Source organism: Anabrus simplex, chromosome 4, assembly GCF_040414725.1.
Source record: "Anabrus simplex isolate iqAnaSimp1 chromosome 4, ASM4041472v1, whole genome shotgun sequence".
Taxonomy (NCBI): domain Eukaryota; kingdom Metazoa; phylum Arthropoda; class Insecta; order Orthoptera; family Tettigoniidae; genus Anabrus; species Anabrus simplex.
Window position 1 is genome coordinate 365,881,737 of NC_090268.1, and position 16,406 is coordinate 365,898,142.

The 16,406-nt window shown below is 38.7% G+C and overlaps 1 protein-coding gene across 1 annotated transcript in view; it reads left to right on the top strand.

Moving 5' to 3' along the window:
- Positions 1–880: 880 nt before the first annotated feature.
- l(2)k09022 (HEAT repeat containing 1 homolog l(2)k09022) overlaps positions 881–16,406 on the top strand; it is a 371,041-nt gene continuing 355,515 nt past the window's right edge. The window contains exons 1-2 of the mRNA XM_067145803.2: positions 881–995; positions 1,186–1,329. Coding sequence (XP_067001904.2) covers positions 1,188–1,329 — 142 coding nt within the window. The 5' untranslated portion in view covers positions 881–995; positions 1,186–1,187. The remainder of the gene's footprint in view (positions 996–1,185; positions 1,330–16,406) is intronic.

The following is a 16,406-nucleotide window of genomic DNA, read 5'->3' on the forward strand; positions in this document are numbered from 1 at the left end:
AGCTCGCCCTGGTCTCATATTGTATAAAATTTAGTTTACTTTAAAAGCACATGGAGTGACTATTCCAGTCAGACCCTTCCTTCACTAAGGTATTGAGCAAAACCTGAAAAAAGTCCGAAAATTTCATGGTTTTTTGGGTACACCGCCGCTCGCACAGCACTTTGGAAATTGCAAATCTGGTTTTTTATTATTGGTTTAGGTCCTAACAACATATACAAAATTCAGAACGACTGGACCTTTTGCAAGCACGGATGTACATCTTGACTGGACTATATAGCGTAGGCAACGGGTTGGACTCATGTGTTATCGTCCAGTCACGAAAACATTAATTACTTCAACACTGACACATGTATCACTCGTATTGTACGTTAAAAATGTAAGTGATAGAAAAACATACCATAGCAGTCACACAAGAAACGATGATGACATATAAGACAGAGGTTGAAGTGATTTATATCCCACCAAAATTATGATAAACATTTTGCAATGGAAGAGTGAGCATAAAGCGACTGTCAGAGGATGATAATTCAATATGTGCATCATGAAGAAACTGATTTATGCTGTTAACAAGAGTAGGAGTTAGAGAGGATAATAAACACGAAATACTTGTGGGGAAAGGGATGCCCATGTTAAGCAAAGAGGATAGGAAGCGCTGGCGGGGAACATCAAAAGCAGGACATTGTAACAGTAGGTGATTACTGTCAGTATCAGACAAGCCACAATCACAGGAAGTTGGGGGAGAATTTGTTTGCATTCATTACATTGCTGCCAACTGTCTACAATTATTTCCCCATTCTAGCAGGACGTTCCTCACATTGTGAAACAAAGGTGTATACTCTATGTTGTCATACATTTTGTATCATTCTCTTTGTTTTGTATTGTGAACACATGCGTGGTGTGTTAGTAGAGTGTTAGGTTAGGTTATTTTACCCGTGTTAATCAGCTGATAGTAACCAATTATAATTTACTCGGTTTTGAGCGCTTCTTAATTATTAGTATGTTAACAAATAATAATATTAGTGATAAACACTTTTCATTAGAATCTATTAAAGAACATGTTTACTTGATATAACCATGTGCATACAGTAGTAATATTTGTAGCAGGAGAATTTTTGCACTACGCCTACATCTTTTTTTGTAATTATTTTTTCTGATCTACTAAAGTCCATGTGTTACTGTTTGTAGAAATGGGAACTTCATTAGCAGAGCAACTTAAGAAACTTGCTGTACCTCAGACTTCAATACTTCTACAGGATAAGAAAAGGGCATCACTTCTATTTGATCCCAAGGAGGCGGCCAATTTTGATCGGGAAACTGTATATGAATTAGGTGAGTTTGTAATTTACCTTGTTGTTAAAGGTACTGGGCTTTCGAATCCAATTGATTCCGAATATCATTCAGTCATTCGTTCGTGTTCGAAGTGGGTAAATGGTAGCATTAAAATGCCGTATATACTGTGAACCCTTCCTTCTCCTTGGCCGAATAGTCACCGTACTGACCTTGAGTTCAGAGGGCCGCGGGTTCGATTGCCTGGATTTTAACTGCGCCTAGTTAATTCCTCACCGGGCGAGTTGGCCGTGCTGTTAGAGTCGTGCGGCTGTGAGCTTGAATCCGGGAGATAGTGGGTTCGAATCCCACTGTCGGCAGCCCTGAAGATGATTTACCGTGGTTTTCTATTTTCACACCAGGCAAATGCTGGGGCTGTACCTTAATTAAGGCCACAGCCGCTTTCTTCCAACTCCCAAGCCTTTCCTATCCCATCATCGCCATAAGACCTATCTGTGTCAGTGTGACGTAAAGCCACTAGCAAAAACGTAAGAAGTTAATTCCTCCGTTTTGGGGATGGAGTGCCTCAATAGGTTCTACACACACACACACACACACCACGTCATACTATAAACCACTACCTGATAGGCCACATGCGATAGTGAATACTTCCATCCACATAGGGTTGGCGTCAGGAAAGACATCCGGTCGTATAACTTGTCTGAATCCAAACAAAGTGCCGACCCCACGTAACTGGAAAAAGGTCAGTAAGAAGGAGATATGCTGTAGATCCCATCAAATGGTATGGTGATTAATGTTATTTCATGCCTATGCCCCAACTAGCCATCCTGTTACACGTGGCGGTGTCATGCATGTCAGCTTGTGGCAATGCTTCTTCTGCGAATGATGGGTTGATTGTGTGGAGGAGTGGGGGCAGTGGCAGTTCAGCACTCCCATTTACCTCACTGCCGTCGAGTGTTGCCTTCTTTTTCTGTAACTACTTTGAGAAAGACAAATTCACTGTCACTAAGGAAAGTAGGCTTAAGTTATCAATATTCAAGCTTTATAGGCTCTTTCAATCATGAAATATACAGTATCCAGTGTTGCTGTGGGCTCATGAGTTAGAATTCATTTCCCCAAGACTCTGCCTAGCATACTGTTATACTGTTGAGATGCCATCAGGCAGGCATTTTAAGCAAGTGGCTGTACGTATCAGTGGTAGTATACAGTTATAGCATTTTTTTTGCTTCAAAGGTGTCTTGGTGTCTCCACAGTGGAATGGTCACTGTCTTGCAAAGGTGTGATTTTACAACTGATGAGTCAGATAAAGGAGATGACTAATAATTAATGAAGTATTGAAATTTACCTACGATAACAGAGACATTTACAATAAGACACAAATTTGAAAACTAGAAAAGTAGCTGAAATTGATAAGATTTCTGGGGATATACTAAAGACAATGGGTTGGGATATAAGTTAGTACCATATCTGAAGTATTTATTTGATTACGGTTTGCATGAAGGAGTTATACCAAATGAATGGGGAGTGGCTATACTAGCCCCTGTATATAAAAGGAAGGGTGATTAACATAAAGCTGAAAATAGAGGCCAGTCAGTTTGACTTGGGAAAGCATTCTTTCTGATTAGCCTATATTAGATATGTTTGCAAAATTAATAAGTGGTTTGATAGAAGGCAGTCGCTTAAGTACGGCCAGTATCCAGTATTCATGAGATGGTTCGAACCCCACTGTCGGCAGCCCTGAAGATGATTTTCCGTGGTTTCCCATTTTCACACCAGGCGAATGCTGGGGCTGTACCTTAATTAAGGCCACGGCCGCTTCCTTCCCACTCCTAGCCCTTTCCTGTCCCATTGTCGCCATAAGACCTATCTGTGTCAATGTGACGTAAAGTAACTAGCAAAAAAAAAAAAAAGTTTGGGTTTAGGAAAGGTTATTCCACTGAGCTCAACTGGTAGGATTCCAGCAAGATATAGCAGATATCTTAGATGCAGGAGGTCAAATGGACTGTATCGCGATTGACCTATCGAAGGCATTTGGTTGGGTAGATCATGGGAGACTACTGGCAAAAATGAGTTCAACTGGACGAGATGAAAGAGTAATTGAATGGGTGGCTGTAACTTATTTCTAGAAAATAGAACTAAGAGCATTAGAGTAGGTGAATTATTATATGATCCTGTAATCATTAAGAGGGGAATCCCTCAAGGCAGTATTACTGGACCTTTGTTTTCTTATATCTTCTTCTTTTCTTCTACTTCTTCTGCCTCTGCTTTTACAGAATCATTGGACCACTTCAGTCATCAATACTAACGTCCTTTTCTCACCGGTATTAACTGCGTTGGCTCCGTGTGGAGTGACTGTCTTTTGTTTACTTCTCACTCCTTTCTCGCTGAGGACATGGTCAGGGCGGTCGACATGGCTGCCGACCTCTCTAGTTAAGAACTGAAAGAAAGGGTGTCTGGGGGCGTAAGCTTCCAGGTCAGTGCCGCCGTGAAGCGGCTTATGCTATACTAAGGTTGGTTAGCATGAGCAGTATCTCTGCACAACTGCACTTTCCACACACTCTCATTCTTGAAAGCAAGACATGATGTTCATACATCTCCTTAAATCACTCAGCTTATTCTCATAACCATGTACAAAGCTTCTTCCATTAAGATCACATCCACAACTGTCAGCCATTTCATCAGTCAATCAACAATCAACAGTGAACTAAAATTTGCGGAATCAAGTCAAATCTAATATTGAATGCTATGTTGTTGCCCTAGGCCAAATGGAATGCGCTGTTATCGCTTGAATGCACAGTTATCATTCTCGAACCCTCAGTGTTTTGAAAAGGTACTGGAAAGTTATAATTCAGCTTTGCACAACTAGACCCTATAGAATGCAGTAGAATCGCTCCATGTCAATCTCAGTTATGAAGAAAGTAACCATTGCAGACCAATGGTGTCTGCACAGGTGAAACTAGAGGCCTAACCTGGGGGCTTGCACCCCAGACCCCATTTGCTTGTCCCCAAATTGGTACTCCGGGTGAGTTGGCCGTGCGGTTAGGGTCGTGCAGCTGTGAACTTAATTAAGACCACGGCCCTTTCCTATCCCACCGTTGCCATAAGACTTATCTATGTCCAGTGCGATAAAAAAAAAAAATGTTGGTCTTGTCCACCCCTACCCTAACCTATCCAGACTAATGGTCTTGTCCACCCTTACCCTAACCTATCCAGACCAATGGTTTTGTCCACCCCTACCCTAACCAATCCAGACCAGTGATCTTTTTCCAGGCCAATGGTGTTCACACAGGAAATTAAGAGGCCTAACGCCTCTTTGCGGCAGATCTACCCTAGGGGCTTATGCCCTAGACCCTGTTCTTAACTGGAGTGATATTGTCCCTAAATAACTGGTTTTGTCCACCCCTACCCTAACCAATCCAGACCAATGATGTCCAGACAATAGTACAGGAAACTTAGAGGCCTACGCCCCCAGGCCCCCTTTCGTTTAGTTCTTAACTAGAGAGGTTGATGGCTTTGTTTACTACCCCAATAATTTCCTCCGCAAGAAAGTAGCGAGAAGGAAACAAAAAGACAGTCACTCCGCCCTGAGCCGAAGCTCTAATATTGATGAGCACAGATGGTAGTATTGATAATAAGAGATGTATTTTCTTCCACTGTGTTTCCACAAATTTATTTTACACACAAAGACCTGACTTAGTGTATGGACCTTTTATATTACTGATGGGCACATGAATAATCACAAACAACTGCATCATGTTTCTGTTTCTCTAAGGAGTTTTCACAAAATCAACCAATCAAACACATTGCAACATTTATACATTTTCAGAAATATTTATAGAAAATTAAAAACTACCTAAACACATTTTGCACATATAACTTCTGCTTGTTATCTTCCGTTGTGTTAGTAACTGCCATTCTGTTGGCTCTGTGTCTCGGAAGATAACAAGTAATAACTTACAACTTTTGCTTTTCATGCACACTGCTTTGAGGGACTTGCTGCAAGCATCGCTAGACTTGTTGCCTTTACACAGTTAATCTTGGCACTACTTCTGCTTTTTAGATGGACACGGTCCTACAACCACCTCTTCTTGTTGTTGTTGCCACCCTTGCTCGCTCTGTCTTGTTGATTCACTTGCCAGATGGAGGATGATAAACTTCTTCCTCTTTATCTTCTTACCCATTACTTGCTTGTAAATGACCCAAGCATTGGTAGCTGTTAGGTCTAGGATTTTGTAAAAGACATGCCTTGGCCACTTTCTGCATGCACCCTTGGTGGTGATTACAAGTGATAATAAAGTAAAGTTAAAACATAATTACCCAACAACTACAACAATAAGAGTACAACAAGATATTCCATGGAAAAAAAATTTTATTGGGCGAGTTGGCCGTGCGGTTAGGGGAGCGTAGCTGTGAACTTGCATCCTTCTTCTTCTTCATAGTACCGTATCAGGTCTCCCTGATGTTGGCAATCACTGTGGCGAATGCAGAACGATCTCTTGCTAGGTGGAAAAGTCTTTCAACACTGTGAATTCCAGTCCATTCTTTGAGGTTTCCAAGCCATGATGTTAGCCTCCTCCCGACACCTCTTCGACCCTGTATTTTGCCTTGTACAATCCGCTGTAAGATGAGGTAACGGTCATTTCTAAGGATGTGGCCAAGGTAAGAGATCTTCCGGAATTTTATAGTTTGAACGAGTTCCCGACTTGCTCTTGCCCTTCTGAGTACTTCTTGGTTCGTTAGTCGTGCAACCCACAAAATCCTGAGCATCCTACGGTGGATCCACATTTCAAAGGCTTCCAAGCGTTTCACTGATATGTTCTTGAGAGTCCATGTTTCCACACCATATAGCAAGGCTGACCATATATAGCATTTGACCATCCTCTGTCTAAGTTTTAAATTTAAGTAGTCATTGCAAAAGAAAGATTTCATTTTTGTAAATATTTTTCGTGCTATTGCTATCCTCTGTTTCACTTCTTTCTCGGGATCAAGTTGTTCAGTGACAATGGCACCCAGATATTTAAAAGAGGTTACTCTCTCAATCTGTCGGAGATTTAAAACCCCACTGTTAACAGCCCTAAAAGTGGTTTTCCGTGTTTTACCATTTTCACACCAGGCAAATGCTGGAGCTGTACCTTAATTAAGGCCATGACCGCTTCCTTCCCACTCCTAGCCCTTTTCTATCCCATCGTCGCCATAAGACCTCTCTGTGTCAGTGCGACTTATAGCAGATTTTAAATAAAGAAAGAAAATATTACAAGAAATACTACTAGTTGACCATTGTAAATCCAGCATCATCATATACAGTTCACACACAACTTGCGTATTTCCAGTGCTTAACACTACGGCTTACAATACTATATGTTGAGCTTACTAGTAGCTTAACATTACAACACCGTCATGTACAAATTCACACATACTTTAAGTATTTAAAAATTTTACACTATGACTTACAGTAGATTGAGTGGTCGAATTAATATTGTGTTAGCATTGTAATACAGCATGTTCAGCCAGGCGAGTTGGCTGTGAGCTTGCATCCGGGAGATAGTGGGTTCGAACCCCACTATCGGCAGTCCTGAAGATGGTTTTCTGTTTTTTCCCGTTTTCACATCAGGCAAATGCTGGAGCTGTACCTTAATGAAGACCACGGCCCCTTCTTACTCCTAGCCCTTTCCTATCCCATCGTCGTCGTAAGACCTATCTGTGTCAGTGCGATGTAAACCAAATTGTTAAAAAAAAACCCAGCATGTTCATATGCAAATTCACACATACTGTAAATAATTCAGATGCCTTAATACTACAATTTACAGTGGGTTGAGTGTTGCATTAAAACATGACACCATCATATAGAAATTTACACACAATTTACATGTTGACGAATAGGTAACTTGTTTTCAAATAATAAACTATCATCATCAATGTTCCAATAATTGAGTATGTCCACGTTGAACGACCCAACCTTCTCATTTTCAGGCAATCTTATTTCAGGAAAATTTGAGGTTTTTTGCAACAGCACCTGTCGAATCTGGATTTTGACCAAAGGTGTTGTTTCTTCGATGGTATTCTTGGTATTCAAGAGAAGTCGCTCCAGGTTAATCACCTTTTTTTTTCTTTTGATGGAGGTAGTCTTGCGTTCTTTCCATCGTTTGTGCAAGTCGGAATTATTTGAGTCTCTACTATCTTCTTGTCATTTCTCTTGCTTTAGCCAGGTAGGTTTGGTTTGATATGGTGCCTGGCTACGGTATGGGCGTTTCCTATATCCTCTATACCGCGTAGGTGCAGATTGGATATCTTTCTCTTCCCTTCTTTCCGTACGTTCAGGACTTTGTCTCAATTGATCAGAAGTGTTAACTTGAACTGGATGTGCGGCTAAGTCTCTACTGCCCCCGTTTTACCGGGCAGCTCAGCCAGTAAGCAAGAGTCCCAGAGGCGGAACATTCACTTACAGGCAACGCAAAAATTATTGAGGACAGGGACAACCTAAGGACTGACGACAAATGAAAACACTAAAAATGGGTTTTAACATTTATTAAAATTAATTAGCACTTTCCAAAATTCAATTAATATTCCCAAAATCTTGAATAAAAATATTTAATTCTTCCCTGTTGGAATTCACCCACAATTCTTCATTAAATTGCATTCTGCAAAGATACGAAACTGAGTTTTATTAAATCGTATTAGAAAATTAATTAACTTATTATCTGAGAAAATCCTATCTCAAAATATCAAAAATCTGATTTTTCAAATCATTATTTAAATTAACAATATTCTGCTATTTACTCTTAAATGAATCAAACTTTCACCTCTCATGAAAAATCAAATAATCATTTCTATTAATTAAATATTATTTTGATGAATTATTTATGCTTCAAATTATTTAATTAAATTACTCTGAAGTCCTGTCTTCAACTCCTTATATTTCCAATCTCGAGTTATTTGACCTAGTGTTGTGCACAACTCACAATAAAGACTTAAAATTCTCACTGTGTAAGGTTAAACGTTTTACATTTCGTGAGCTTAGTTCATTGACGTGATCCTTGCTTAAGTATTTTTTCTCGAAGCAAAGATCCTAATCTGTCTCATTTTATCATAAAATCGCTTAAAGATTTATAATTGAGCCAAATATGCTCGCCACAAGCAACAAGAAATCGAAAAACATTACGCGCACTGCGTACACATATCATGACGAAATATCACCATGAAAAATCACATTCACAAAATATCAATCATTCATCCATCTCACATTCAAGCTTAGGTTCCCGGTAGTATTATCAAATAGATTTATCGAAACCTGTCTCTTGATTTTTATTTTTAAAATTTATTTGAAATATGAGAGTTTTCCCAATGACGATATCAGATAAGGGCTACCATTGCGATTGTCTGGCGTGTGATAGTAACAGGATTATCACTTTTTCAACGAAATAGATTCCACAACGATGTTCCAGGATAATTTTTCGGTAGAAATCATTAAAATTCCATAGAATTGCCTACAGTCATAGATAAATAAGCATTCGCGCATACGGTCTATGAGTCACGCCTTCGTTATTTTTAATCTCCTATTTTCTCAAATTATCGATCAATATGTGCTGCATACGAAGAAGTTATGTTCAAATACATACTCTCTTCCTTAAATGACTCATGTAATGGACACACAAATAAAATCCTATCTCAAGATCAATTTATAAGTCTCAAAAATACCACACAACAGTAAATGCAAAATTTGTGAACATTCAAGTCACAACCAATATTCCAGGCCTACATCTACTTCAATATAGCACACATTAAGCACTTATAAACACAGTAATAATTACACTCATGACCTTTAAACATTCTATTAGACCGTAATAATGTTAATTATTATTATTATTATTATTATACGCGCGCGGTTGCGTCATCGTAGGCTAGGGTTTAATGAAATCATAGATGACTCTATCCTATCTTGAATCTATGATGAACCACAAAAACATCAAGGAAAAATCCTAAATTCACAGAACATGTCGATATTCTGTCCCAAATAATTCAAAAATTATTCCAAAATTATTTAATAAATTAATAAATGTTATTGTGTGGGTCAAATACTTTTAACACTTTCCTCGACTTATTATGGGACAGTGAGAACATGTCACGAAGCACTCACTCAAATGGAATAAAATACAGGTCCCAAATACACTCTCACACACATCAAATCTACCAACACCAGTGACAGAAGAGTGAAATTTCTAACTACAAAGACTATTAGAAATGATCTCAAATATTCAAGCAAGGACTACGTCTACATAATTATTACAACAGAAAATAGAGAAAAATATAATTTAAAATCTTAGCTGTAGTAGACTTGGCTTCTGGACTCTGTTGATGATCAGTGAATATTTAACCAGACTTCATCTCGGATATTATTCTCCCCTGGGCTGAATTATGCCTCACATTTTAATTACATATGGCTGCAGCAGGCGAAGACTTAGGACAGTTATAAACTCCGTCGTAATGTTGAAGTTCCATTCTTCCAAAATAATTCAGGACTGCTAGTGATCTTCCATCTTCTGGTGAAAGCTGAAACTAAAAAGTTTGTTTTAGTAATAGTTCCCAACACACACTTGATTCTCCAAGTTGGCACAGTTTTTACGTACTTTAAAAGTTCCTCAGATTTGTAAAATTAAGGAAATCTGAACTGCGGCGTTTCCAATATTTTCCGTATCTCAAAATTTCCTCAGAAGCAGAAATAATATCATCCTTCATCAAATGAATGCTTATAATTTTTAATATCGTATATGCCGTCTCCAATTATACATGTGCTCCTATAACACGACGACGAGTACTTGTACGAAGCAATTATTCACGTAGAAAGCCGAAGACAAAAGAGCGCAAATTTCCCCAGATACATGGATATTTATTTCTTCAAGACATAGGTGTGTTTGTCAGTTGAATTTTATTGGCTGAGATTTAGCGATCGGGCTAACCTTGCAATCCGATTGGTTAAATATCATGACGTCAAAATCTCAAAGTATTGATCGCTTTTGGTCTGGTAAAATTCGTGTCCACGTGCTACTCAGCTGAGGTCTACAACAAGGCACAAAAAAAAAAAAAAAAACATACTTGCTTGCACGGCGGGGGAAAACCTGTTCTGCTGCTGGCTAGCAGAGACAGTGCAGAGTTGAAATCTCCTTCCTAAATGATAATTTTATGCATTGTTCCACCCCAGTAATAAAATATTCTTTCCATACAGACCAATAACCAATTTTCAAGGGTACACTACTCTTGCTAGGTTTCAAAGTACCCTGCGCATGAGCAGTATCAAGACGTCTTAACACACCATCTAACTGGTCCAAGTTCTGAATGTTCGCCGCTTCTAGGGTCTCTTGAACATGAGAAGGGTACTGTAATGTAATGTATGAGTTCCTTCTCAGGTAAAGGAGGGTCTAAATACTGCATCTTCTTCAACTGAGTTAATAAAAAATCAGAATATCGAGAGGTGTTAATAGAGGTGTTGTACCTTCTCAAATACAGTTGACGTTTTATTAGATGCTGTGTTTCTGCGTTCCAGAAATGCTTAATTAAATCATCCTTAAAATCTGAGTACGTCTTGAAATTAAATTTGAAGACAGTGTACCAGGAAAGAGCCTTGCCTTCTAACAATCGGGCGACTGTTCTTAATTTTCTATCTTTGCTAATTTTATGTTCCTGAAAATATTCTTCTGCATTAAGCAGAAACACCTTAGCCGTGTAATCTTCTTTACCGGAGAATTTAGGAGGTTTTTCTTCTTGGACTTTAACAATTGTCTTCTGATACGAAGTTTCTCCTACTCCCTCAACTGAACCATGAATTGGTCTGGACGTATCTCGAGATTCAAGATTAACAGTTTTAGTTGCCAGTTGATCGAGATTATTCTTAACATCTCCCAGTTGGAGTTGGACTATCCCTTCTACTTGTTTGACATAATTTTTAAGTTCAGTTTTAAGTTCGCCAACATCTTTACAAATACGACTAATTTGTGTGGTTGTATTATTGGCTTGCTGAGTGAACCGTTTGTCAAACTCACCTTGCTTAGCTTTTAACAAGGCGACTTCGTTTCCAACTCTGGAAATGTCGTTTTTTAATCGTCTCCCTAAGAGTATCTTGGACAGAAACAATTTTAGCCTGCATTTGTGAAAGCAGATCATGTGACCCCTGAAATTTAGTCTTGAAAGCTTCAGTGTCCTGCGAAAGCTGTTGGAACGAAGGAAGAACATCCTTCAAATCTTCCTTAACAACTTCTATTACTTGATCTATAATAGTAATTTCTTCGACATTATGAGTCATTTGAGAATGGATTTCATTGAATCGGTCATCAACTTTTTTATTAGATTCTGTGAATCTTTTTTTCTATCTTAACACTTGCTTGACTGAAATGTGACTCTAAGTTCCCATTCATTTCAGTAAATTGGGATTGAACTACGTCAGGTAAGCATTGTTCTAACTGAGTATTAGCTTCAGCTAACCGCTTATCTAATTTGGCATTAGATTCTGCTAACCGCCTATCTAGGTTGGTATTTGATTCTGCTAAATTATTTAAATGCTGTTCTAGATGAGTACTGGATTCAGCTAGACGCTTATCCAAGTTGGCATTTGATTCTGCTAGCATATTTAAACGTTGATCTACCTTAGCAAGGTTAGCGTTAGCTTCAGCATTTGCTTGAGTTAAGTTGTTTAAACGTTGGTCTACATTAGCAAGATTAGCGTTAGTTTGAACATTAGCTTCTGCTATGCTAGAAAGATTGCTGTTATTTTCAGCGAGACGTCGCCCTAGATTAGTGATATACTCTGTAAGATGCGTCTCTAAATTAGTGTATGTTTCTGTTAGTCTAGTCTCTAAATTGGCATAAGACTCACTCATATTAAGCCTAAGGGCTTCAATTGCTACTAGAATGTTACCCATATTTATAGCAATTTTAATACCTTAAAATGTGACGCTTAGAAATTTTCAACTATGGTTGGAAATATAAGTGACTTAAAATTCAAAAGCACTCAGTTCAGCACACGTTGATAAAGAGAAAATTCAATCATATGACAAGAACACATGAAATATTTGAACACTTGCTTAAACAAAAATTTTTTCCATGTCCAGGGCATAAATTTCACTTTACATAAAGAAACACCACGTCCAGGGTTATTTTTTTAGCACTGTTAACATAGCTATCGTGCCCCAGCGTGTAGGGTGCCATGTTTTTACCCTCCTCTCTGTACCAGTAAATATAGCTCGGTTTTATCATTAAGTTTGCATGAAGTATCTCTCAGGGCAGTTACAGGTAAATTATAGCTAGGGCTTGGTACAAGAAAACTTGAAATTTTACTAAAGAATGAAGTTTTATTAATATAAATGCATGTAGATGTTCACATCACCTCAATGTAGATATTTGCTGTCTTCAACATCACCTATGAGGTAACCCGTACTCCCAGGTCACCATGCTGAACAAGACTGGGACTCGTTCTGCAGGCCGCTTGTGTTGCGATGAAATGGAGCATGAACACCCAGGTCGACCTGACACGGGATTGAACTCGAACCTTTGAAGTTCTGGACGATCTCCGACATTCTCCAATGATGTTGCGGAGTAATCACTCGTCACTTTACTCACACGAGTGTCCAGAATTGCACAGTCTCCTGACACATTTGTTTAACAGCACTGTTTAATTTAACACTGTCGTGATATGCAGTCGAACTCTACTAGTCCCTTGTAGATAGAATTTAAAAGTTCATTAAAGATGAAGATGCGGATAGCATCGAGTTTGGAAGTAAATAAATCATAGTTCATGAATAGAAATAACGAAACTGAAAACTGTTAACACCTTTGGCACAGTTTGTGGTGGCTTTCCACTTAAGAATGGTTGCACTTGACAAATAAATGTATGACTGCTCAAGAGTTTATCAAAGACACTGCTGTCAGTCATGCACTAATAATAAACACTTTGATGAAGAAATAAGGTTAGCAATTATTAAGCACAGTTCGTGATTGCTAAAATATTGGCACACTTGACAGAAAATAAATAAGCGATTGCTCAAGAGTTTATCCTACAGACACTGCTGTCAGTAAAGAAGAAGAAATAATACACAGTTCAAAAATGCAGTTCAGTTTGAATTGAATATCCTTCACTTCAACTCATAAATAGAGAAAATAAGAAAGTTAGTAAGTACAGTTGTACGTTAACACAGTTTGAATTAATTATTGTTCAGAAAGAATCACTTGTGTCGAAGCACACAAGTATACCTTTTATAATAGGCAATCACTTGCTTTTATGTCATTCGGGAGATAGTAGGTTCGAACCCCACTGTCGGCAGCCCTGAAGATGGTTTTCCGTGGTTTCCCATTTTCATTCCAGGCAAATGCTGGGGCTGTACCTTAATTAAGGCCACGGCCGCTTCCTTCCCACACCTAGCCCTTCCCTGTCCCATCGTCGCCATAAGACCTATCTGTGTCGGTGCGACGTAAAGCAACTAGCAAAAAAAAAAAAAAGCTTTTATGTCAGTGAAAAAGTTTGAACACTACCGTGAACACTCATATTTAATAAAGAAATTCTGCTGACTGTGTTTTCAGAGAATACCATAGTTAATAATCTTTCACAGTAGTGTGTCACATTTAAATTAACAACCTTTGTTCAGAGACTAAATTCCACTATGGCAGCGTGGTAAGAATCATAGAGACATGTCACGTCTAGAAGTTTCTACACATGCACAAATTCAAAGTTCAACTCGACTGACAGAACCTAAGTCCATTATAAGACTTGTCACAATTAGAGTTTCAACATGCACACAGATTCTAAGTTCAACTCGACTGACAGAGTTTAAGTCCATTGTAAAGACTTTATATAATTTGAATTTCAACACGCACGTAAAATTAAAGTTGCTCTCAACTACAGAGTTTAAGTCCACTATGAAGACTTTGTATAATTTGAAAATAGACTTGGTCAGCACTTTGACCCGATGAACAGTAATGATTCACAATTAAGTATTTATTTATTTTCCACCTAGTCGATACAATGATTGCTTAAGGCAACTTTTAATGGTCAAAAGTGGTACATGTTTCGTATATTATTAACATCTTCAGCCACATAACACTGTTTAGATGAAAAATATATAAAACTGACAAAGTAATGCTTTAGATGAAGTGTCCTTAAAATTAACATAAGATTGACAAGATGCAGCGTGGTGAGTCAGACCGACTGATTGGGGTCTAGAGAGCTCGCCTTATATTCAGTTTGCACTCCTACGTCATCAGATAGCGTGATATCTATTAAGTTGAATATCTCGAGAATCCCTCTACGGATTTGCTTGAAATTTATAATTTTTGAGACGTTTATCTGATCCTCTTCAAAATGATGTATCTCTCGAGTTGATATGAATATTATTATAGAAGTTTTGAAAATTTTCAAGCCGAATATTCGAGAAGGTGTGACGTTCTTTCTGGAACATGCCAGGCCAGTCAACACGTGGCTTATCAGGCGGGTAGAGCATCCTGCTCCTGCGTCTACGTCACTCACACAGCTGTAGCTGGATCAAGCTGGCTCGCCTCGCCGAATGTAAACAGACCAATCTCGCAGTGAATGTCTTGCGTGAAGATTAACATAATTGATCGTAAAAAAATTACGGCATGTACCGCTCGTAACCGGTACAGTAACTTTCATATATATATATATATATATACATACATACATACATACTTCATCATTATAGACCAGGGTCGTCCAGTCATTGTGCTCCAAGAGCGCGCCCGCACTCGGGGAGCACTGGTCAGTCAGACTAGCGCTCCTTCCACTACCACCACTACATTGTGGCAGCAAACAGACCTGAGACAGATGGACGATGTTCGGACCACGCTGACTAGATACGAACGTGCAGTCTTGCGGCCGACGGCTTTTGTGGGTTTGTTGACATCATATTGATAGGGCTGTTTTGCCATGACAAATATACCGCATATACAAATCAAAAGGTACTCCGATGTATTGAATGTGTAGAAAACGAAATCAAGTGTTACGTAAAGCATAATGTGATTTATTCTAAACTGAAATTTGAACATATTTGAGAGGAAAATTCAACAAAATTTTACCAATATGAACAGATAGTACAGACCTCGAGCGACTTTTGTTCAGTCGTTTCTACGAGCTTTTCATTTTGGAGCAAACAATCTTCTCCAAATTGGGTACAGTATTTCTGGACACAGCTGTTCTTAAACAATTGCACAAGTTTCTATCGCTCATCGTTGCACAGTGTGTACTTTTGGTAAGCTTAAGAACCGAAAAGAAGAGCTCACAAATGTACGTTAAGCCGAACATTGACAGAAATTTACATGCACGTTTATACAAAAGGGGATATTCTTCTTGCGGAAAGCCGCTGTAAAATTCTTCTAAACTCATGACATTAGAAAGCTGTCTTTAAGAAGAACATTGCACTGCAGTTCAATCAACTCTGATTGAAATAGCTGTGGAGCACTGTCTGCACTAAGAGAAAATGGTGGAACAAATACATCTAACACCGCTTGGAGTTCTGATAATTCTGAAAATCTCTTTTCAAACTCTTCTTGTAATTGGCGAATTACATGCAAATACTCATCAAAGTCGACATATTCTTTCACTGATTTAAGCAATGGAAAATGTCCTGCGTTCCTTGCATACAACTGGTTTTCCCACAAAATCAATTTTCTTTTGAACGCTTGAATTTTTTCCACCAAATTGCAGATATTGTGCTTTTCGCCCTGAAGCGAAGTGTTCAAAGTATTCAGATGGGCAGTAATGTCACTTAAAAATGCCAAGTCCGCCACCCATTTAGGATCATGCAAAAGAACTTCGGTCCACCCTTTCATGTCACAAAAGGTATCACCTTCGCCTTGCTTAGCCATCTTACTTCTACATGGTATGGGATATCCGGATACTCCGCTTCAGTGTCATCCAAGATCTCTTTGAATTGACAGTGCGTGATTCCATGGAAGTGAAGAAAATTGACCATTCGCACAACTGTTTCCATTGCGTTTTTAAGCTTGGCGACTTTTGCACAGATTGCCTCCTGGTGTATCGAGCAGTGGATTGCCGCCATTAGGGTACTACTGCTCTCAGCCATTTTTAATTTTACATAGCTGAGGAACCCCGTGCATAGAAC